This window comes from Pongo abelii, chromosome 5 (assembly GCF_028885655.2).
Source record: "Pongo abelii isolate AG06213 chromosome 5, NHGRI_mPonAbe1-v2.0_pri, whole genome shotgun sequence".
In the NCBI taxonomy this organism is placed as follows: Eukaryota; Metazoa; Chordata; class Mammalia; order Primates; family Hominidae; genus Pongo; species Pongo abelii.
This window is the reverse complement of record NC_071990.2, coordinates 78,472,237-78,497,974: the sequence shown is the minus strand read 5'-3', so window position 1 is coordinate 78,497,974 and position 25,738 is coordinate 78,472,237. Positions and strand designations below refer to the sequence as shown.

At 34.2% G+C, this 25,738-nt stretch overlaps 1 protein-coding gene across 4 annotated transcripts in view; it reads right to left on the bottom strand.

Moving 5' to 3' along the window:
* Window positions 1–25,738, bottom strand: part of MEI4 (meiotic double-stranded break formation protein 4) — a 252,077-nt gene that overhangs the window by 74,192 nt on the left and 152,147 nt on the right. For 2 of the 4 annotated variants that reach the window (XM_002817080.6, XM_054557775.2), the window contains exon 4: window positions 19,263–19,394. In XM_002817080.6, coding sequence (XP_002817126.3) covers window positions 19,263–19,394 — 132 coding nt within the window. Of the gene's footprint in view, window positions 1–6,330; window positions 6,867–19,262; window positions 19,395–25,738 lie in introns of those variants that run through there. The other 2 variants (XM_054557778.2, XM_054557777.2) reach the window with 2 other exon arrangements.

Genomic DNA, 25,738 nt, shown 5'->3' with positions numbered 1-25,738 from the left:
TAGAGAAGTCTTCATAGAAGGCATTAGGTTTCGATTGCATCAGAAAATTATTCTGAACAAATATATTTTACTTGCCACAGGAAACAAAATAAAAACAATCAGTAAAGGTATGTTATTGAAATGCATTTGATATTTTCTGACGACACTGAAATGATTCTGCTGACTTCTTTTCAGTGACTGATAGACCTCATCATGGCAGCCATTAAAACTGCAGCAATACATTCTCATGCTTATGGAAAAAAGGAAGAATTAATCATACTTAATTGACATTTTACTGCTAGCACAGACAAATACAGAGGAAATAATTGGCGTTATTTCCTGTATTTACTCAACATTTCTCTTGAATTAATTATAATCTAAGGCACAGAATTATTTTGACCGTGACCGTACACCTGGATCTTCCACAACTATTTGTTCTGTATATACTGGCTCCATACACACCATTTCAGAACATTGAGAGAAAGTACCACTGAATCTTTTATTTAAACTCATTTTCCATTTTTCATTAACTCGCCAAAAAAAAATAATATTCCCTCACTCCTTTCAACTCCTAGTAAAAGCACAGAACCCTTTAAGATGACAGTCATTGTTGTTAAATATTATTTCCCCAACACAAAATCTTTCAGTTTCTCAATGAAAGAATCTATGAAGGAAAAATAAACTCTAAGTGAGAGGCCGATTGAGCTGCATTGAGAAATGTAATGCATGGCCTAAAAAATTTCTCCTAGACTCACCAAACAACAGGGTGGGGGATTGAGGGGCACTAATGCTCTGTATACTGTAAGATGTAACAAAGGCTCTTGAACTGTCAATGCTTAGACTCCAGTTTCTCTGTATCCCATAAATTAATCAAAAAGTACTATAGCTAATGGTACATCATTCCATGTCAAGGTCAAGTAAAAAGCACTGAACACAAGTGCCACAACCTGCTCTGCAGCAGAGGAGTGAAGATGGGTTTTACTGGTGCCTTAGTACACAATGACCAGGGACACGGAAAATCCACATGGACTTCTTTAGATAAATTTTATTAAGTTCCAATGATGATTTTCTCATTAGATATAAGTAAAAGGAAAAAGCCAAGTAAACAAACAACAATACAGATCCTATGAGAAACAGTAAATGATACAAGGAATAATGCCCTAAATTCAATAAAGCAGAGCAAAACTCTGAAAATAACTTACTAAAGAAATGAGAATAACCAGAGAAGATAATTTGACATGTTCAGTGGCATGAAATGATACATGTCCATTATAAAAAGCTGAAATCCAATAAGATAAACACATTGAATGACAAAAAAAGCATATATAAGGAGTGAAATCAAAATGGAATGTGATGAACTGAGGACAGAATTAAAAAAGAATTAAAATTCCAATAAGAAAATTGAAATTCAGGCAGGAGAATGGCGTGAACCCAGGAGGCGGAGCTTGCAGTGAGCCAAGATTGCACCACTGCACTCCAGCCTGGGTGACAGAGCGAGACTCCGTCTCAAAAAAAGAAAAAAGAAAATTGAAATTCATATTGAAGATAAACTCAAGAATTATTACAGAAAATTGAGTAAATGATGAAAAATTTTGAGAAATTCACTTAATATGTAATAGAAAAGAACAAAGAAATGAAAATAATGAGAAAAGATCATAAATATAAATAATTGGAGCTCTATAAACCCCACAATGACTGGTCTTTTCAAAGACATAATTTTAAAAATGTTTCCTCAGCTTAAAAGAAAAAAAAAAAAAACAAGACTGCTGTTTTAAGGATTCAGTGCACTCAACAAATATCTGAATGAAAATCTACACAGTTTTACCTTTGAACTTGAAAAAATTATTCTCAAGGCCACTTAGATATATAAACAGGAAGAACATCTAATAAAAAGCAGTTAAAATAATTAGGTATTAAAATACATAAAAGTAGACTAACTAAATTAGTGCCACAGCAGTGTACAAACTGGCAGGCAGATCAATAAACAAACACAATATATGTGAAAATGAAGTACATAATAAAAGAAATATCCCAAACAAAAAGAAAAAGTTAGTGTTACTAAACAAATAACTGATAAGCTGAATGTTTTCCCACTTAGTGTCCCACCTCACTCCATGGATTAATACACTTTCCAAATATATTAAATAACTGAATGTAGAAAATTAAGATATAAAATTGCATAGAGATCCAGTCATACAGTGAATAAGGTGACCAAATTAACCCTCTTGCTAGAGAGTATTTGAAAGTAATAAACACACTCCCCCTCACAGACACATGTAGACACATAGATATAAAATTATTGAAAGAGAACTCTCTGAAAAATAAGGATTATCTTTGGAAGTTGGAAACAATAAGAAAGACTTAATACAAAAAGATAATCTATCAGATAGTACTGAAGGTAACCCATTAGGAGAATTTGCCAATTCCTCCTGCCCAGCATCTTGGGTTTTACCTGACCACCTCAACACAAAGTAGAAGACAAAAGCTGTTAGCTGTACAATGTGAAATTTTAAAGCTGAGGCACCCACATAAAGCTGAAGACATCAAAAGGCACCACCAGTAGGCAAGCTAGGGGGAAAAAGACTCACAGGGCAAGGTAGTGTGAATTCTTGCTAGGTTTCATTGGTTCCTAGTGAATGGGAGAAAGTGAAAAAATGTCTCCGAAAATTTGAAGTCATTAACCTACACCCCTCACACAAGCTGAGAATGTAGTTCACAACTAGCTTAAAATTTATAGAGATTGTCTTTTCCCTTACAGGTTAACGAGTCCTAGTTCCTATAGCCATCTCTACTTCATCATTTTTCTGGGAGGAAAGGGATGTGAAGATATTGGACTCTTTTCCTTTTCCAATATTATTAATATAATCATTGCCTTTAACTGCTTTCCTCAACATGTGACAAGGATTACAGGATGGATTCAGGTATGGCCAGTCACTGTTATAAATACAACATTAAATATACTCTGATATATTCCCTGCATAATTTAAATTTTAGAATAAAAAACACTTATAAAATTACCAATTTCCGAATATTCATTTAATGTTTTGTATTATCCTCATTCTTTAACAAAAAAGATTTCAATTTGCAATAAAAACTTTTGAATTGATATGCAGAAATTTCAAGAGCTGAGAAGGATATTTGCAGTTCACTGAGAGATTGCTCTAGATCTTCAGAAGATTGTTGAAATTAACCACAATGTATTCATATATTGATGGAAGCCTTCTGTTATGTTCTTAAGGCTTGGAAAGAAGTTTTACTATGACCCTCCAATGTAGATGGAGAGATTTTGTTTACAGCAATAAAAGTAATCAGAAATTCCAAATCTACGTTTTAGGACCGGCTTTGTGACCAGGAACTCTATTCTTAAAGAATTATTAATACCATGAGGCATAAAACTGTGTATGGTGATTGTGACCAGAGAAAGACAAATGCAAACAGATTCATGAGTCATTATAATAAGCATCAGTAGGGACATTAGGCCTATGTCAGCATCTGCTCTACATGATCCTTGAGACACTCTCCAGAAAAGTCATTATGATGTAATCTGTTTGAAGACTACTCATAAACTTCATGTTGGATTGATTGCCCTGTAAAGTCTTTGATTTAACTCCTTAGGGATAAAAATACTTATACTTAACCACCATACTTGATTATAGAATTAGGCTCAGAGAAGTGGATTTTTCAAACCCATTAAACTCATTAGCAACAGAGCTAGAATTGGAACTCAGGGATTCCAACTAGCACTCTGTTCTCTGTCCTCACATTTTACCCACTCTATTACATGTCTGTCTTAATGTCTATGATCATGTCATGATCATACCTTGAGTAAATAAATGATTATTTTTAAATGTCAGCCCATCCTTTTTAAATAAGGACATATAGCTTATTTTCATATTTTGAGTTGCATTTTCACAGCATCTTCAGAAATGTCTTCTGAAATTAGAAAGTAGAGGCCATTACAACACAAGTATATCATGATTTATGGCTTTTAGTGATAATCATCCTGGTCTTTATCTGTGATATACTGATTATACCCTCTAGCATGAACTAGCCAGAGGTTCAGATGGTTGTTTTGAACAACTTGTTCTGTAATAGTTTTTTTTTTTTTTAATATGTCTGCCTACATTTTGACATCTTTCCCCTTGGTCGGTTTTTCTCAAATGGCCTATGGCTTTGAATTAAAACAGTGAAAGAGTAATTTAAAATACTAAATATTTAATATTTTAATAGAGAATATTTTGCCAAAATCACTGGGATTTTCTGCCAAACTGCTCCTTTAGTTTAGGAGTCTTTGAGTCTTAGATTGATTGATTCAGCATCCTTTCTGGCTTTTCTGATGAAGTGTCAAAAATATTCAATAATAAATGCAATTAAAATTATATGAAATTTTATATAATTTGCCTGGCTCTAAAGTATTCCATGAGCTGCTTCTCTAAACTAAGTCTTTCCCAGGGTTTCCCAGGGAACTAAGGCATAGCATAATTTAGAGAATGCTTCTTGATTAAAACCAACATTTCACTGTACTCTACATTTTGAGACATCAGTCTTCACCTGTTTTTTTTTTTTTTTTTTTTTAATAATAGTAATCCTGGCCTCATAAAATGAGTTGTCAAGTGCTCTGTCTTCCAATTTTTGGAACAGATTATATATAAATGGTAATATTTCTTTCTTAAATTTTGGTAGAATTTGATAGTGAAACCCTCGAAGTCTAGAGTTTTCTTTGTTGGGATATTTTAAACTTTGAAATCAATTTCTTTAATTGGGTAAGACTATCAAGGTTACCTATTTCTTCCTGAAGGAGTTTTGGTAGCTTATATCTTCCAAATAATTGGTCCATTTTTGTTGTATTTATGGACTACAGATGTTTATAGTAGTCCCTTATTATCCTCTTAACACCTGTAATGATGTCCACTTCCATTATAGGCATTGGCAAGTTGTACCTTTTCTTTCTTCCCTCAAATGCTTGTACTTTGGGGAAAGAATGCTTATAATTTGCAGGAAGAAAGAAAAGATACAAATTACCAATGGCTGTAATGGAAGTGGACATCATTACAGATATTAAAAGGATAACACCAGCAGTTTCTACTGTTTTCATCTTTTCAGCATCATTCATTTATGCTCTTATGTTTATTATTTTCTTCCTTTTATGTGGTCTGGGCTCGATTTTTCCTTGCTATTCTAGTTTCTTATATTATTAATTTAAAACCTCCCTTCAATGACAAGCATAAATCCATATATTTCTCAAATTATTAGTGCCTTACAAAGTGCATCTCATAAATTATCATGTCATACTTTCACTTACTTCAATTTTTTTCTAGTTTCTCTTGGGACTTTATGTTTGATCCATAGGTTATTTAGAAATGTACTGTTTATTTCCAAATTGTTGAAGGGTTTTCTACATGTCCTCCTCTTATTAATTACTAGCAAAATTATATTACGTTTGGAGAACATCGCATGTATGATTCTTTAAATCTTGTTAAAGCTTGTTTCGTGGTCTAGAATGGTATCTCAATCCCCCTTGAAAAGACTATGAATTTGGCTGTTATTGGGTGAAGTGTTCTAGAAATGACACAAGTCAAACTAGTTGATGGCTTTGTTATGGTTTTCTATGATATTGTCAATTTTATGCCTGATTTTATTATTACTGAGAGAGGAGTAATGAAACCTTCAAGTATAACATATTTATCCAGTCTTCCCTACAGTGTTATCAATTTTTGCTTCACATGTTTTGGAAGTTTCAAGCATTTGGTAGGCTCACACACATTTATCATTATATTTTCTTGGTGAATGGACACTTTTGTCATTATGTAATATCTCTCTTTACCCTGCTGATGTTCTTTGTTTAGAAATATATTTTTGCTAATATTAACACAGTCAATCTAACTTTCTTCGGATTAATGTTTGCAAAGTATAGAACTACATTATTTTAAATTATTTAAATGCTTATTAGCTTCCACTTTAATTATTTTTTGTTAAAGGTCTTTATATTTATTATTTTGTTCTAGAGGATAAAATATACATTTATAGGGTTGGGTGTGGTGGCTCACACCTGTAATCCCTGCACTTTGGGAGGCCCAGGTGGGTGGATCACCCAAGGTCAGGAGTTTGAGACAAGCCTTGCCAACATGGTGAAACTCCATCTCTACTAAAAATACAGAAAAATTAGCCAGGAGTAGTGGCACACTCTTGTATTCCTAGCTACTCTGGAGGCTGAGTCAGAAGAATCGCTTGAACCCTGGAGGCAGAGGGTGCCATGAGCTGAGATCACACCATTGCACTCCAGCCTGAGCGACAAGCGCAAAACTCCATCTCAAAAAAAAAAAAACAATATATATATATGCACACACTTGTAACCTTTCTCAGTATATTTAGAGTTAACATTTTCCACTTCAGTTAGAAGCCATATAACTGAAAGTTCCTGATATCCTAATAACTTTATATTTTAGTTATCATATACATTGCATCCATATACACCAAGTAATGTTTAAGCTTTGCTTCATCAGCATATACGTTTTTAAAGAATGTAACAAAAGCAACATGGTCTATTATATTTACCCCCTTAAGCATTACTTTTGCTCTGCCTTTATTCCTGAAATTACAAGTTTCTCTGTTATATCACAACTCCTTGTAGTCTTAAGCACTGCTTTTAGCATTTCTTTCACAGGTTCTACTGACAATGAATTATGTTAATTTTCCTACATGTGAAGCACAGTTTATTATTCTGAAGGATATTTTTACTAGATGTAGAATTCTAGGTTGACAGTTTATTGCTTTTAGCTACTTGATGTTGTTCCACAATCTTGAAGCCACCATGGGTTCTGATGTGAAAAGTGAAGTCACTTGAAATGTTGTTCCCCTGAATGTAATATGCCATTTTCCTCTGGCATCTATAAAAAGAAATAGATGGGTAATTACAATGTTCATTTTTTTGGTAATGGGTACACTACAAGCCCAATCACCATCAATATGCAATATACCCATGTGACAAACATGCACATGTACCCCATGAATCTAAAATAAAATACAATTTAAAAGATCATTAAAAATTTTAAAAATTAAATATAAAAGGAGAAACAATTATCTTTAGTCTTCAAGAAGTTTATGATGATGTGTTTGGGTGAGGTTTCCTTTGAGTTTATTATGTTCATGGCTTACAGAAAATTAATACATTTATCGTTTTCTCCAAATTTGTAAAGCCTTTGACCATTATTTTCAAATATACTTTTGTCACAAATTTCTTTCCCTTTTCCTTTAGGGACCACAATACTATATATGCTATACCTTTTGGTATTGTTTCACAGATTCCTGAGACTTTGTTCAATTTTCTGCAGTAGAATTTTTTTCTTAAGATTAGATCATTTCAACTGACCTGTCTTCATGTACACTGACTTCTTTGTTATCTCTATTCTGCTCTTGGGCCCACCCAGGGAATATTTTATTTCAGATAGTATATTTTTCAGTTCTAACGTTTACTTTTTAAAACATGTATATGTTAAAATTATGCACACATGTATGCATGTATGTATGTATACATGTACAAACACACAAAATACACACACGACACATATATATTTCCTAATTCTCTGGTTAGAATTTCTACCATTTCATTCATTTCAGGATTACTGATGTTTACCTCAAGGAGCATAGTTATAATACTTGCGTTAAGGTCCTTGGTCATTTTAATATCTGGGTTACCTCAGGGATTACCTCTGATGATTGTCACTTGCCTTGAGAACTGGGTCAACATTTTTCTGATTCTTTGTAATTGTGTATATTGAGTAGTTTTAGATTGTATCCTAGAAATACTAAGCATTATATTGTGACACACTGACTACTAAGTTGTTTTGTTTTTATAGAATATTGATTTTCTTTTTTGTAGTATAAAAGCAGCTACGGAAAAGCTGTATTCCAATAAAACTTTATTTACAGAAGCAGGTGGCACACCGACAACCAAAATAATTAGGTTCAGAGTACAAATTCTGCCCTACCTTCTGTTAGTGGTAGTTTCACTGTCAGTTTTCAATGTCTTTACTCTGAAGTTTGGGTTTATTCCATTATATGTACCACTTGGGAGTTTGCCTGAGTTATATACAGTGGTTTACATCATAATTCTGTTATCAAAGCCTCTGCTATGTTGTTTGGAGTCTGTCTCACACAGGTCAGGGGTGAGTCTGGAAATTATATCCTTCCTACATAGAATTAAGGATGCCCTTCTCCAACTCTCTCTACTCCAGAGAGTTGTCCAGAGATAGCAAAGGGCTGGAGAAGGATATACTCAATTCTGTGTAGGAAGATTCACCTTAATTCACCACCACCTCCTTCTGTTCCCAGAAGTCTCTTTACCTACTTTTTCTTGCCAGAGAAACTGAGTTTTTCTGAGTTTTCACCATTCATGCTACTTGTACGTAATTATATAACCATTACAAAACCCATTGCAGGGACTAGATAAAAAAACAAATACAAAAAGAAAAACAAAAGTCCCGAGGATTCCTTCCATACTCTCCAGCTCATAATGTCCCCATTACCAGTCCTCTTGCTCAAAAGTTGTTTCTGTTAAAGATTTTGCTACTGTCAAGTACAACAGAGTTCCTTGACTGGGGCTGCTCTTAAATCAAAGCTTGGACATTGAAAAAAAGGAAAAAATGAGAAACGTATTCCGTAGGTTTTTTTCCCTTCATTTTGACTTCTTTAACAATTCACATGCTACTTTTTTATATTTCATGGTTCTCAGGTAGTTGACTTTTTTTTTTTTTGAGATAGAGTTTCGCTCTTGTCGCCCCGGTTGGAGTGCAATGGCACGATCTCAGCTCACGGCAACCTCTGCCTCCTGGGTTCAAGTGATTCTCCCGCCTCACCCTCCTGAGTAGCTGAGATTAAAGGCACCACCACCACACCCAGCTAATTTTTTTGTATTTTTAGTAGAGACGGGGTTTCACTATGTTGGCCAGGCTGGTCTCAAACTCCTGACCTCAGGTGATCCACTCGCCTCGCCCTCCCAAAGTGCTGGGATTACAGGAGTGAGCCACCGCGCCCAGCCAGGTAGTTGACTTTTATATTTATTTTTGAATTATTTTAGTTTTAATCAGTGAGAATGATAGATTGTAGTGGCTTTATTATATCTCATCTGGTACCGTAAGTCACATTTTAGATTTGAGTTTACAGAGTTTAAAGCTTTATTCATTATGCAAAGGCAAAATTATAAATCAGGCAACCTTTATTTTCTGGCCTCCCATAACACATCTTTCAGTCCCCTTCAGATGCTCAGTGCCATGGTCACACAATGAAATTCAGAAAATACAATGAGACTAATTTGGTACCTCTCCAAAATATTTCTTAAATATTTGTCCAATATTTATGTTGAGAGGATGATGAACATCATAAGTTTACATACCTACAGTAAAAAAAAAAAATATTTCTGGTTACCCAGACCTGTCTTCCACAGCAGATGGTTTAAAAAACATCCATTGTCAAACATAATACCTGAAAACTTGCTCCTGAAGATGGTTCTAACAACATTCATTTTTATAAATGTGTATTAATGTCAGCGGGGTTTTATATTTTAAGCTTTATATGTTGTTGAATAGTAATAATAATATCAGCTAACAGCAATGGTGCACTTATGACGACAAGTTTGCTAAATGCAAATATGGATTACCTCATGAGACCCCAAAAAACTGTATGAGATAGGTGGCACTGTTGTCAATATTTTAAGAAGAGATAAATTGAGGCCTAAAACGATTAAGTATTATTTTAATTTTCATTTAATCATTTAAATATGTAGTTATAAAAGATAATAAGCACATTTTAAAAAAATCACTAAAATAATATTATTGAAGGTTTAAAAATTAACAATTCCTTAAAATCATAATACACACTTGTGCAGATTTTCCCCAATTATCCAATTATGTATTCTATTTTTTGGTTTGTTTAAATCTGGATACAAATAAGATTTATATATACCAGGAATTGGCAAATATTTTATGTAAAGATCAAGATAGTAAATATTGAATGCTTTGGAGATTGTTATATGCTTCACTGTTTCAAGTATTTGTGTTCCAGTAAAACTTTATTTACAAAAGCAAGTGGCAAGCCAGATTTGGCTCATGGACCACAGTTAATCCACTCCTGATACATGACTATAAGTTAATAAAGTCTCTTTGGTCTCATTTAAAATACAGGCACATTCTTTGTCTGGGTCTGTCTCCTTCTTTTCATTATAAACTATCTATTTGTTGAGGAAAATGAGTTGTTTTTCCTGCACAAACTAGGTTTTACTGATTGCATCCTCCTGGTTAATTTAACGTGTTCTTCTATTTGTTTTACCTGCAAGTTAGCAATTCATTCTAGAACCTTTAGGTTTGATTCGTTGATAAGACTACTTCAAAGGTCACACTACAATTTAACTAGACATCTGATTCTAAAGTTCATGCACTTTATCATTTGATTTAGTTTATCCTTGGAGAGTCTCTTAAAATGTTCTAGCCTATAAGTGGCAAATGCCCTAACTTTTATCTTTGTTGCCAGCTGGGCTCAGGAATGGAAGTTTTTCTTAATAAGTAGCAGTTTCAAAAAGGCATCCAGTGATGTGGAAATTTTTAGGCCAACAGGGTATTTTGGGGGAATGTTCAGCCTTGTTTCATTTATACCTCATAGTTATTTGAATTACAAACACCAGTAATGAAGAAAACTGCACAAATCTGATAAAACAGGGCTCATTATCCAGAATTTCTCTTAAGTTCTTGTTAAACGAAACAAAATTAAATAAAAAAAGTTCATGCCCAGGGTCCCTAATCTCTATTTTGTCTACTTGAGCACAGTTTGATGCAAATTATAATTCTGTTCTCTCTGATGGATTGATTGCTGACTGAGCCAGGCTTTGTAGATCTTAGATATGATCAAGACATGTATAATTTCAGAAAAGAATATGGTTCCTCTCTCAACTGAAATAGGTCAGCTGTTTCATGCTCAGAGCTATGATTACTTTTCTTTATCTTATTAAAAATGCTTATTTTGTTGCTATATTTTGCCTTGATATAGAAAATTTGTTTGTTTTAGAGAAGTAAATGTATAAACTCATTCCAGATTCAGAATATTTAATTTGTATGTTCTATTTTTATTAACGAATTGCTTAGCTTTTATTTTACTTTACAAGGGAAACAGAGAAAAGTAAAAATGCTTCCTGATGTAGGCTGCAGAACTTTTGAGATTTCTCCTGCTAACATGCTTTCTTCCAAATTTTAAAATCTATTTTAATGTAGAATTTTAATCTACTTTGTAAACATTAGGTCTCTGAAGTATTTAATATAAGTATGCATGTAATACTCTAAATTCAGATTTCACCCATGCTTATCAATATTCCAACAGCATTATTCATTTTTAATAGCTTGGCTACTGTACCCAGAAACATGCTGATTAGATAGAGGTATGAACTGCATCTCGGAGAAAAACATTTCTGTGAAAAATCACTTAAAAATTAAGGATTCATTTTAAATCAATATATGTCTGACACCTAAAGAGATGTTTTCTTTCCTATATAAAAGTATTTACAATGCAAAAAACATGCATCTTGAGGACATGCAATACATAAATTAAAAACATTACGGATTCTGTATTTTTTAAATAAATTTTTAAAAGTATACACTCAGTGAAAGTGTCATGTGTTTTGTATTTATAACTTGTTTTCTATTTATATTTTGTAAAAATTATTTTTCATTTACAATTTGTAAAAAATGGTATATTTGGGTATCTCTCCTTCTCAGATACTTCATCCTTCCTTTTAGATCAACATTATTTTTTTCAAAATCTATGAATGTTAATACAGAAATAATTTATTCATTTTAACCATTATCAAATAGTCATTTTAGATATACCACATCAAGCCATATTTTAAAATAGAAATTTATGTTATATCCAAATTTAAGCTCTTATAAACATGCTGAAATGAACATCCTTGTACAGATCTCCTTAGTACAGTGAATTTGCTATATTTTACAGGATATGCATCTTTAATTTTCCCAGGTAATAGATAAATTCTATTTCCCCACATAATCATAGTATCTGATAGTGTTTTCAAGGTAATTTTTAAAAAGATATTGTGTCAATATAATCAGTATGAAACATTTTATTGTTTTTGTCATTTGCATTTACTTGGTACCATGAGATTGAGTATCATTCATGTTAAATCACCTTTTAGGTTTCTCCCCACTTTTTCCTTTTTTTCTTTTTGGGAGCTTTTTGCTTTTCTTTTGTGTGTGTGTGTGTGTGTGTGTGTGTGTGTGTGTGTGTGTTTTGTTTTGTTTTGTTTTCATACGGAGTTTCACTCTTGTTGCCCAGGCTGGAGTGCAATGGCGCAGTCTCGGCTCACCACAACCTCCTCCACCTGGGTTCAAGTGATTCTCCTGCCTCAGCCTCCCAAGTAGCTGGGATTACAGGCATGCACCATCACGCCTGGCTAATTTTGTATTTTTAGTAGAGATGGGGTTTCTCCATGTTGGTGAGGCTGGTCTCGAACTCCCGACTTCAGGTGATCCGCCCACTTCAGCCTCCCAAAGTGCTGGGATTACAGGCATGAGCCACCATGCCCGGCCTTTTCTCTTCCATTAAACTACCTTTTCATATCCTTAAGCCCATTTTTCTCTTGTTTCTGATTGATTCCTAGTTCATTTTATATATAATATAAAAAGTATATTATAAAATTATAATATAAAATTATAATTATGTCAGGGTTTGATCAGGCTGGTGGGAAAAATATAAAAGATAATTATAGTAATAGTCAAAAACTCTCTTAGAAGGTCTGAAAGTTTGCATAGCTTCAGATTGCTTGGCTGAAGGCAGCCAGGGTTTCTGTAGGAGCCAGAAAGATTAGGGTGCAAGTACAAAGGAATGTGGGAAGTGTATCTTACTAACCTGTTTACTTATATGGGCTTAAGACTAACCTTTGTCCTACTGGGTACTTTACTGCTTCCTATTTGGGAGAGCAGGGGAAAGGGGTCAGCAGAAGTTTATTACCGGCAAATGCTGTTTGCTTCAGGCCTTGGAACCTGGACTTTAATCTTTACCCTCTAGTGGTGTTTACTCACAACTTTTGTTAATCAGTCTTACTGAATAAATGTGAGCCTCACTATCTGATCGGGGCCCAGTGGCAACTGTTTACAGAACTCAGCTTGGAGACTGTAAGTGGCTTGGACCCTCAGCTGGACTGCCAAAGCAGAATATCTGTGTGTCAGTGTACTTCATTCATCTGTTGCCGAATCAGGGGTCTGCAGGAACAGACCCCCCACAGCTAGTGCCCCCACGAAAGGAGTGCTGCCTCATAATTATATTATAAAATATTATAAATTTATATTATGAAAGTATTTCATAATACATATAATTTATAAATATATAATATAAAAGTATTTTATATTACATATAATTCATAAATATATAATATGAAATGAACTAGAAACCAGTCAAAAACAGAGAAAACTATACTAATCTTTGATTTATTATAAATTTTGAAAATTTTTAACAGAAATACCTTAAACTTATTTACCATGTCAACGACAAAATATCTTCATAAAAACATTTTCTTTTTCCATAGAAAGAAATAAATGTTCCATAAATAACTCTTTTTGCATATTGAGGCCCCAGGAACTTGAAAGCAAGTTAGAAGAAGGAAGATAAAACAGCTGCTGGTACTTATTTTTTTGGTTTAGTTGTTTTAATGGGGCCCAGGTTGTAGCTAAGTTGGTATTCTTTAAAACATCCACCCAAATGCCCATCAATGATAGACTAAAGAAAATGTGGCACATATACACCATGGAATACTATGCAGCCATAAAAAATGAATTCATGACCTTTGCAGGGACATGGATGAATCTGGAAACCATCATCCTCAGCAAACCAACACAGGAACAGAAAACCAAACACCACATGTTCCCACTCATAAGTGGGAGTTGAACAATGAGAGAACACATGGACCCAGGGAGGGAAACATCATACACCTGGGCCTGTTGGGGGGTCAGGGGAAAGGGGAGGGAGAGCATTAGACAAATACCTAATGCATGCGGGGCTTAAAACCTAGATGACGGGTTGATAGGTGCAGCAAACCACCATGGCGCATGTATACCTATGTAACAAACCTGTATGTTCAGCACATGTATCCCAGAATTTAAAGTAAAATCAAATAAAATAAATACAAAAAAATCCACATATGTAAAATCAACACGTATACCTCTTTTTCAATGTCACTTTTCTAGAATAAACAAAACACATTACTTCGTAAAATATTAAGAGATAACATATATTGATGAGAGCTTTCAGTAGCAAAAACTTCTAGTAATAGCTGATCAGAAAGCTGATCCTGTGAAAATCACATACTATCTAGATGTCTAAAGAAACATATAAGCTATTAATAAAATTCATATAAAAATTTTAAAAACTTACTAAAACCATGGATATTGCTTTTTAGAGAGATATTCTGCCCACAGATACTCTAGCTGTTGGCTGACTGCTCTTCCTAGATATTAGCAACTTGGATTCTATTTGAAAAGAGGAAGAAAGTCTTTCAGAAAAACAGCTTCTCATAAAACTTTCCAACACAAGGTCCTAGTGGCATAAAGCCTAATAATTAAAGACAATAGCTTGACTTTTGTTCTCATTTTTGAATAACTAAACAATGTAGGCCCTTAGAAAATCAAATACAACAGTCCCCGGTGTCTGATGTTCCCCTTCCTGTGTCCACGTGTTCTCATTGTTCAGTTCCCACCTATGAGTGAGAACATGCGGTGTTGTGGGGTGGGTGGGGGGAGGGATAGCATTAGGAGATATACCTAATGCTAAATGACAAGTTAATGGGTGCAGCATACCAGCATGGCACATGTATACATATGTAACAAACCTGCACGCCGTGCACATGTACTCTAAAACTTAAAGTATAATAATAATAAAATTAAAAATAAATAAATAAATAAAAAATACTTCAAGCAAAAAAAAAAAAAGAAAATCTAATAGGTCACCAGTCTATGATAACATAAAGAAGCCACTTTTTCAAACTTATTATTAAAATAAATAGAAAACCATGGTGATTATGTCATAAGATGGTGAATATACAATAATCACGGTAAGAAAATGCTGTCACTAAAAAAAAAAAGGCAGATACATTTTCTTAATGTTAACCTATTGATAAAGAAAAGACAATAAAGGGGGAAATGCAAAATACATGTTTGATAAGATATTAGGAAACTTTTATCCTCAACACTGCATAAATAATTTCAACAAGACCCATTCAAATGAACACAGCTAGAGAAAGGATACTAGGATAAGAGTTCACAAAACCACCTTTCAAAAATCTGATTCAATGGTCACAGAATACACATAAAAAATGTGTTAAACTTGACACAAATATCTACTTTACTTACCCTGCTAAAAAGTAGGTGAGACAACACACATACCAGTTGCATGAGACAAATATAAAATGGTGTTAGTGAAATACAAATAACTGACATGGTTAGTCAATAACAGAAATTATTCCATACTTTATCTCCTAGATTATAGAGTCAGACTTTGTGGGTTGGACAAACTGGTGCTGTACTTCCTATGACTGTGGGCAGGCTATTTAAATTCTCTAATCCTAATTGCCCTCTTTTGTAAAATGGGAATAATACGAATTACTAGTGTAGTTAGGAGAATTAAATGACATAACAAATTAAAATTAATCGCTATTTCAAACAAAAATATATGCAAAATATTTGGAGGACTATGAAATGTTTGGAATAATGTTTGACACATAAGGCTTCTCAGTAAATATTTATGATAATAATTATTATTGAATCCTCCATTAATCTTTATTAAACAGATCTATCCTCTGCCATCAAATACCTTAGAAATTCAACCAGACTTATATAGAGTACAATATGATATACATATATATATATATATATATATACCATCATTATTTGAATTAGTGACTACTTAGAAAAGTTTATATCATTAAAAATAAAACTATTCTTCAGACAGCTCTTGGTAAGATCTTAGCATTCATTATATCGACAGAGAAATAAAGTCTTTAAAGTGAGCTAAAACACTGAGTATAAAAGCACTGAGAAAAATTATATTGACTTTAGGTTGAAAAATTTGTTAGGATTTCAAAAACTATATTTTAGCTGAGGTACAGTTTACACACAGTAGAATGCACAGAATTTAAATGGATATTTTGATGCATTTTTAATTGATAAGTCAGAGTTGTACATATACTGGGGATAAATGGGATATTTTCATATACGTATACAATGTGTAATGATCAAATCAGGGTTATTGGGATATCTATCACCGCAAACATTTATCTTTTCTTTATGTTGGAAACATTACAATTCTTCACTTCTAGCTGTTTTGAAATATAAAAAAAGTTATAATTTCTACAATTTAGTTATAATTAACTATATCTAAAATTCACTAACTGTACTATTGAATACTAGAACTTATTCCTTCTATCTAACTGTATTTTTGTACTCATTAACAAACTTCTCTTCCCTTCCCTGCCTCTGGTAACCATCATTCTACTGTCTGCCTCAATATGATCCATGTCTTTAGTTCCCACCACATATGAGTGACAACATACACTATTTGTTTTTCTATGCCTGGCCTGTTTCACTTAACATAATCACTACAGTTCTATCCATGCTCTACAAATGATGAGATTTCATTCTTTTTATGGTTTAATAATATTCCATTATATATATAGAGAGAGGAATATTATTATTTGGTGTATATATAATATATATATATACACACACATATACCAAATATATATATATATATATATATATATATATATATATATATATATATACACACACACACATATACCAAATTCTCTTTATTCATTCATTTAGTGATGGACAGTTAGGTTGATTTCATATCTTGGCTACTGTGAGCATGTGAGTGCCGGTATCTCTCCTTTCTTTTGGATACATAGCCAGCAGTGGGATTCTTGGATCATATGGTAGTTCTATTTTTAGATTTTTGAGGAACGTCCACACGGTTTTCCATATTGGTTATACTACTTTACATTCCTACCAACAGTCTATGAGCATTTGCCTTTCTCCAAATCCTCACTAACATCTGTTACTATTTGTCTTTTTAATTCTAGTTGGAGTGAGATTCTATCTCATTGTGGTTTTGATTTGCATTTCCCTGATGATTAGTACTGTTGAGCTTTTTTTTTTTTTTCATATGCCTGTTAGCCATTTGTATGTCTTTTTTTGAGAAATGTCTATCAGGTATTTTGCCCATTTTTAATTCAGACTGTTTGTTTTCTTGGTATTGAGTTGTTTGAGTGCTTTATATATTCTGGTAATTAATCCTTTGTCAGATAGCTAGTTTGCAAATATTTTCTTCCATTTTGTGGGTTGTCTCTTCACTTTGCTAATTGTTTCCTTTGCTGTGCAGAAGCATTTTGCCTTGATATATTCTCATTTGTCTATTTTTGCTTTTATTGCTTGTCTTTTTAAGGTCTTACCCAAAAAAATCTTTGTCCAGACCAATGTCCTACAGCACTTCCCAGTGTTTTCTTCTAGTAGTTGCAAAGTTTCAGATCTTACATTTAAGACTTTAATCCAGTTTAATTTGATTTTTGTATATGATAAAAAATGAAATACAGTTTTGTTCTTTTGCATATGGATATCCAGTTTTCCTGGCACCAATTATTAAATACTGCCCCTTGGCCAATGCAAAACTCCTTAGCAAAATACAAGCAAACAGAATTCAACGACATAAACCTGCCAAACACTAGTTATTGTTATTGTGTTATTGCTATTTTTCTTCTTATTATTTTAAAGTATCTTAACTGTCAGAACATCTGGGTTTGAATTATAGCTTTAGGATATGCTCTTTCTGCGTCTTGGTCAAGCTATTTCACCACTCTAATATTTTGTATTCTTATCCATAAAGTTTGTGAAAATTATAACTGCTTCATGGAGCTATTGCGAAAATTAAACGAGAACATAGACATCATTTTTTCTGCACTTACTGATATCCTCCAAACAATCGAATTCAATTAAACTCACTTTCCACATTGCTTCCTATTGTTAAACTCTAAGACTTCACCTAGAATCTTCGGCATCTCTTGTTAAATAATATCCTAATGCCTCTACATTCAGTTATCCTCTGCTTATTCAATTCAAATGCATTTTTCAAGTACTTCCTTTTCCGTAAATTATGTTCAGGGACTTGCAACCTACCAAGGTCTGTTCCTTGATCTTGGAACTCCTATGAAAACATCATACATTTTAACACTTTGCTCCTTTTCAATTAGTAAATATAGCTTACTTTTTTCTCCTTGACAACAGTGAAAACGAGTTTTTTAAAAAAATCTAACAGAGCTCTTAAGAGAGTTTGTCACTTTGTAGTCAATTGAAAATTTGCTGACTAGATACACCATGTCAAACATCAAATTCATTAGATTGTATAATATTTTTAGACTATGTCATTAGATGTCAGTACTTTGTTAAAAGCCATTTAAATTATATACATATACAATATTTTATTACAGTTCTTTCTCTTTACCAAGACATTTCTACCTATCTCTAATTTCCTTTAATTGTGACTTTGACTATAGAAATGATAAGAATATTAAGTGAGCTATCAAATGGAATACATGTAATAAACCAGTGTCAACATTAAAATATGGGAATGACTTATGTTCCTTCTACACCTGTGTCACCAGTGATATAGAAGACTTTCTACAGATAAAAGGGCTTGGAGCAGTGGTCTTCAAGCTTGGTTGCATACTGAAATCACCTGAAGTGCTCTAACAATACCAATACCAGAATTCCAAATTCAGAGACCCTTATGTAATAGGATTGGCATATGACTTGGCAACACGATATTTAAAAGTTAGCCAGATCATTTTCATGAGCAATAAGGAATGAAAAATACTGGTTAAGGACTACTCTCCATTTAGAATCCTCTCCAGTTCACTTTTCTCTCATTTTGCTTTAGAAACATGCTGCCTGCCTGGAGGGATTTAAAGCCGTTCATCTAAGCACTCTTTTGCTGTCACCAATGGCATCTTTGGCACATATATGCAAGTAAGGATTATAAAGTGGTTTTATTTTCAAAACTGTTTTCTGAAAGTATCTTTCTGTAATTTTGGTAGGCAGTAATATTACTCACATATATTAGACATAAGGTAATAACTAAAACATCAGCCTGGAAAGAAGAGAGGAAAGAAGGGAAAAGAAAAGAAAAACATATAGTTACATTAACTATAAATGAGAGCTACAGTTTCAAGTTATGTGTACCTGATTGATGGCTCCCAGATCATCGGCAAAGCCATTTACTTCTGATAGAAGCAGAGATATAATAGATTTTCTCAACAAGCTGCAACTACCCAGGGTTACCAGACTCTGAGAGGCATAATGCTGCACCTGAAACTAAAGATAAAAATGAGTAGGTTTCTATATTCCATCAAGTCAAATCAAAATGTATTTTCTAAGACCTTACTACTGAGCTAAATGCTGTGAGGAGTATAAAAAGTATCAATGTAATTCTGGGTCAGTCTCAAGCACAATCACAAAATACACAAATTATAATATTCTAGGCTCTAGGATTTTCTATAGCAGTTAATATTTTGAAACATGAAACAGGGTGCTAAAATGGAAGTTTTAGTTGAAATAGCAAAAGATAATAGTTTAGATAATAGGCTATATACAGAATGAATAAACGAGATGATAAATCAAGATACTTAAGTTCTTACCTTTTAGATAGATTAGCCAGATAGATGATAGATAGGTCATCTATCATCCTTTTTGGCACCAGGGACCAGTTTTGTGGAAGACAATTTTTCCATGGGAGGGGGGCAGGGTGGATCATTTTGAGATGAAACTGTTCCATGTCAGATCATCACTCATAAGATTCTCATAAGGAGTGTGCAACCTAGATCCCTTGCATGCACAGTTCACAATAGGGTTTGCACTCCTATGAGAATCTAATGCCACAACTGATCTGACAGGAGGGGAAGCTCAGGAGGTAATGCTAGCTCCCCTGCTGCTCACTTCCTGCTGTGTGGCCTGGTTTCTAACAGGCCATGGACCAGTACTGGTCCGTGGCCTGGTGGCTAGGGACCCCTGGATTATAGAGTTGAAGAAAAATGTCTATAAGTTAGATTGTGAAAATGCTTACCATAGTGATAGGCACCTAGTAAGTGCTCAATAAGTGAAATGTTATAATTTAGGATGACAATACAAAAGCATTCACAGCTATATAACATGAATTTAGTTCACTGAACCTTGAAAAGTTAAATACTATAAATAAAATATATTTTTCTAGAGTTAAATCCTATTGGAGAACATTGATGAGAAGAGAATTTCATCATAAACAGCTATTCCATAGTATATCTATAAACTGTTTCTCCCCGACATGACTGAAGTTCATACAAAGACAATATAACCATTAATGTGGTTCAAAATTATATGAATATTATTAAAATAATCTCTATTCTTCCTCACATTTTAATTGACATTTGCCCTTTTGTAAACACAGTGGAATTTTTTTGAAAGGCTGACATGGAAACCAAGACTGACAACAATATTATATGTGAGGCTACTGTGGTCCAAACCACGGGAGGACACACTCAACACACAGGATAATCTTTTTCTTTCACATCTTCCTGTATTTCAGAAGCTGGAGAACTAGAAGTAATTCTTCCCAGATTACTCTGCAGTTAGCACTTTGGATGTGAGTTCTGCGAATCAAAAGTACTCATTTGAGCCCTTGATTTAGAAATGCATCACCAAGGAAAAGAAGTAGGTACAGGGCATGCATTTTGTTGCTACAGATAGCAGCTGAGGTGTCAGAGTGCTGGCTCATCCCACAGCTGTTTCAGAGTTACCTAACTATGTACGTTCTTTTTTTTTTTTTTTTTTTTTTTTTTTAGATGGAGTCTCCCTCTGTCACCCAGGCTGGAGTGCAGTGGCGGGATCTCCACTCACTGCAAGTTCTGCCTCCTGGGTTCATGCCATTCTCCTGCCTCAGCCTCCCAATGTAGCTGGGACTACAGGCGCCCGCCACCACACCCAGCTAATTTTTTGTATTTTTAGTAGAGACGGGGTTTCACCGTGTTAGCCAGGATGGTCTTGATCTCCTAACCTCGTGATCCGCCCGCCTCGGCCTCCCAAAGTGCTGGGATTACAGGTGTGAGCCACTGCGCCCGGCCTATGTAGGTTCTTTTAACCACAATAGAATTAGCAGCTACCTTGGTTGCCCAGTGGTTTAGGGAATTATTCCTGTAAATGTAGCATTCCCAAAGGTATTTTGACTTATATGTTTATCTAGAGGATTCACAAAGCTTAGTGCCACTAGTCTTGAAATATGAATGAAATGGGTAGAAATTCTTATCACTTTCCCAATTAATTTTCCTATATTAACTGTGCAGAAGATAGGAGGAACTTGGAGAAGAGCCGTGAATTATTGTAAAGTTAATTAGGTAGTGTTTCCAATTACACAGTGCTGTTGTTCCAGAAGTAGTTATTTTCTGGAAGGATCAACACTGCCCCTGACACTTATTAGGTAGAGCCCTGGATTCTTCAGAAGTTTGTGGGTCTAATGCACGTAGGAATACTCCCTCTAAAGTGAAAAACAAGTTGCTATAGTATGTATTTATTATCACTAAGAAAATGATACAATGCTTGACAGGCCTTTGTGAATTCTGGAGACAACATATTACCATTTGGTTTACCACTTGGAAGCATATTTCAAGTAAATCATAAGGCTGTACACTTTGAGAAGGGGCCAGAGTAGTATATAAAGATCTCCAGCTGGTCTAAGTTGGGAAATAAGAAGCTCTGTCCTTTAGATATCATGATCAGTAAGATTCAATGTGCTTGGAGTTGATCAGTATATTATATGGAGTCTGTAGCCTGCTGTAATTAGAAAATCACAAAGGAGGGACCCTGGGTGTAGAACAAAGTCACATCTTTCTTGTCAAATAAACATTACTCTCTATAGAAAATACAAATTTACATATGTTATTTAGCCCTGCCATAAACTGTGTCTGCCTGATTGTAGAACACCAAGTAAGTGTATATCCAGAACTACTCATTTGAAAGAGGTGCTATATAAATTTAGGTATGCACAACAATACTCCATCAAGTAGCCATAGTATAAACAAAAAAACTGGGATCAAGTGAAAACTAAAAGCAGAAGTGAGTGTTGTTTGATCACTCAGTACTTATAGTTCCAACTGGTAGACCTCCTCTTATAAGGTTGAGGTACTGTTCAATAGTAGGGAATTTATATTCCCAGCCAGTGGCCAATATATGATGCTCTTCCTCCCACATGAGTTTCAGGATGGATGAATAAACTGCATGCACAGAGTACAGATTGTAACTGAAGACACTCCTCTAACAGCATACCACAGCACTTAACCCTACTATAATGTTTTCTAAATAATTAATTTGAACAAAAGCTTAAAAATCAAATTTTAGATTATGCAATAGCCGGAGAGACAGATACTATGAGTAGAAGATCAAGATGATTCAAATAAACTCTCTAAGCTGTAACAGTGAGTCCCAAATAAGTAAAATGCAATAGAGACATATATATGTTGTATCTATTTAAATTCCTATAACCTGTTGAAAACAAGAATCAAAATTATAGATATTTAAAACATTTGCTACCTGCTAAGCACTTATCCGGATTTAAGCTAAAGATAATTAATATCCAGAAGAATCCAAAAGCCACAAGAAGGGACGGTGGGCACCTTCATAAAGGTCCTTGTATTTCCTAAAAAAATGTCTCCTGTGGGCTTGGAGATGGGGCAGGCAGTGATTTCTGTTAGACTTTGTGATTTGGGAAATGACTTGTTCGCACTAATGTGATTCTTTTGAGAATCTGGAAAGCTCTGGGGCCCTCCCTAACAACCTTTAATAACAGCCATCTGTCAGTATGTAGAGCGAATTGTGCCTATTTATGACCAACTTCTCAAAGGCAACTGCTTAAAAAACAGAATTTCACTTCCTTATCATTGGGGAGTGGATGACATTTGAATAGATGTCAAAAATAAATAATAAGAAGAACATAATATTTTGTGAGGTCAAAAGAATGTGGGGGGCTGTAGAAACCATATGCCTTCTGATTTTATAAAAATCATTTTTATCCTTGAGTCACTGACATTTGTTTAAAGATGTATACACATTGCTAATATCAGATACATCAAATTATAAGAGAATAATGAAAAAAGATGAGTGCCACAAGCTCACAACTGAATTCTGTAAAATAAAATTTAACAAAAAAAGTTGAGATCAGAGGTACATAATTATCACTGAACAAGTGAACAAGTGATAGCGATTGGTTATATGGAAGGACTGTCTATGGGTGCATGTTAGAATGAAGAACGATTCTTTTTCTATATCTATTTGTATAGCCCTACTAATGAAGGAAATAAACTTAAACCAACTAATTATGTCTATTGGAACAATGTGAACTAAGAATTTAGGCAAAAGAGTTGGATACTACATCAAGTATCCCAATAACAATGATAATAACATTCCCTTTCTTTTCTTAATGTGAAGAAACTGAGAATCAGGAACATTAAAGTCACTTGAAAGGGGTAGAGTCCAAAGTCAAAGGGGTAGAGTCCAAAAAGTAGATCTTTTTTTTTTTAACTTGAATGTCTAACATATTTGATGCTTATAAAGTAAAACATAAAGAACTTACAGGATAAAACAGCAAGAAATGAGAATATAATAATATCAATATAAGACAATTTATTAAGCATTTACTTTGCATTATGTACAGTACTTACTGCTTACATATACTGTATCATTTAATCCTAACCATGAGACTATGAGAAAGTTTAATCTCAAACTAAATACTAGGAACCCACATTTTAAAGAGAGTAAGTTAACTTGTTCAAAGTCAGATTAAAAATATACATAAGAATATATGTAGTGACTTTGGGAGGCCAGGCAGATGGATCACCTGGGGTCAGAAGTTTGAGACCAGCCTGGCCAACATGGTGAAACCCCATCTCTACTAAAAATACAAAAATTAGCTGGGCATGGTGGCACGCACCTGTAATCCCAGCTACTTGGGAGGCCGAGACAGGAGAATCGCTTGAACCCAGGAGGTGGAGGTTGCAGTGAGCCGAGCTCTTTCCACTTCACTCCAGCCTGGGCAACAGTGTAAAACTCCATCAAAAAAAAATGTAGTGACTTGTGCTGTTTATCAACCCATTGCACACCCAAATGTATCATATCTCAATTTCTCTTAAGGCATAGAAACTTTGATAGTCCATAGGGGATCCATAAAAAGTGTTCAACCACTTGCCAGATTTAAAAAATTACTAATTACTACTCTGAATTAAGGAAACATAACTATTACACTGCACCATCAACCTCTGTAACAGGCCAGCACTGTAAGCAAGCTAGACAGTAGGATAAAGAGACACAGAGACCCAGGGACAGATGGTATCACGCATAAATGTTGATGGCTGATGCAGTAATGCCACTAATGTGTTTCCTACTTTCTGAAGCATCCAGAATTATATCTCAACCTCTTTATTTTCCTATTATTCTATAATAAATATGTATTGTCTAAACCAAGAAATAACTCTCTGCTTAAAGCAAGAATAAAACCAACCAACCAACCCTAGATGTTACTTGTGGGAAGTTTGGAAAATAAGAAAGTACAAAAACCTTCTTCTCAGAAATGCTACAGGCATGTCTATAAAACTTTAGAAATAACCAAAACATCTAGCAGTATCAACCATAGCTATTAACATATATCTAGCTTCTCACAGTAGAGATGACACAATAGGCAAGCAATTAGTGGCTGAAATATCCAGAGAAATGACCACTGGAATTAACCCACATCTTAACTAAACAAGAATGAGAGACCCTGCTATCCCACTGTCCCTCTAAGAACAGAGCAGCTCCAATCTGTGATGTAGAACAAAAGCTGTTTTAAAAAATTCTTAAAATTTCAGTGTACTTAGAGTGAAGGTAAATGCTTCAATCTCAATTGAAAGTCAAAAGAAACAACGTTCAAAGGCTCTCACTCACATAGAAAATATATATACATACTATAAAAATACATAGTTTAGAGTAAGTTTCTGCTGTAATTAATTACATAAAATGTTGTTTTAAAAATAATTAGATGTGTTAAGATTCCCTATAAGGGAGATTATTCCTGAAGATGCCATAATTCTAAAGAATAGGACAAAACAAAATTAAAGCTATAATAGTTGAAACTAGTTATGTATTCATTCATTCATTACAGCAAATATTGAATGTAATCTATGTGCCAGTGACTCAGCTAGTCCCTATAATCACTTAGAATTCAATAAAAAATACAATAACATTATTTTTGCTTCAGTAGTTACTTCTGCTTATGTTGGGGCTCACGCCTGTAATACCAGCACTTTGGGAGGCCAAGGCAGGCAGATCATGAGGTCAGGAGATCAAGAAGACCATCCTGGCTAACAAGGTGAAACCCCGTTTCTACTAAAAATACAAAAAAATTAGCCAGGAGTGGTGGCGGGTGCCTGTATTCCCAGCTACTCCGGACGCTGAGACAGGAGAATAGCTTGAACCCAGGAGGCAGAGGTTGCAGTGAGCCGAGATCCTGCCACTGGACTCTAGCCAGGGTGACATAGTGAGACTCTGTCTCAAGAAAAAAAAAAAAAAGGTATCAAAATGCAATCCAGCTTATCATGATCTGAAAGGATACTTTTCAAAAAGTTAAAAACATTTACTCTCATACAAATTTAGAATTAACA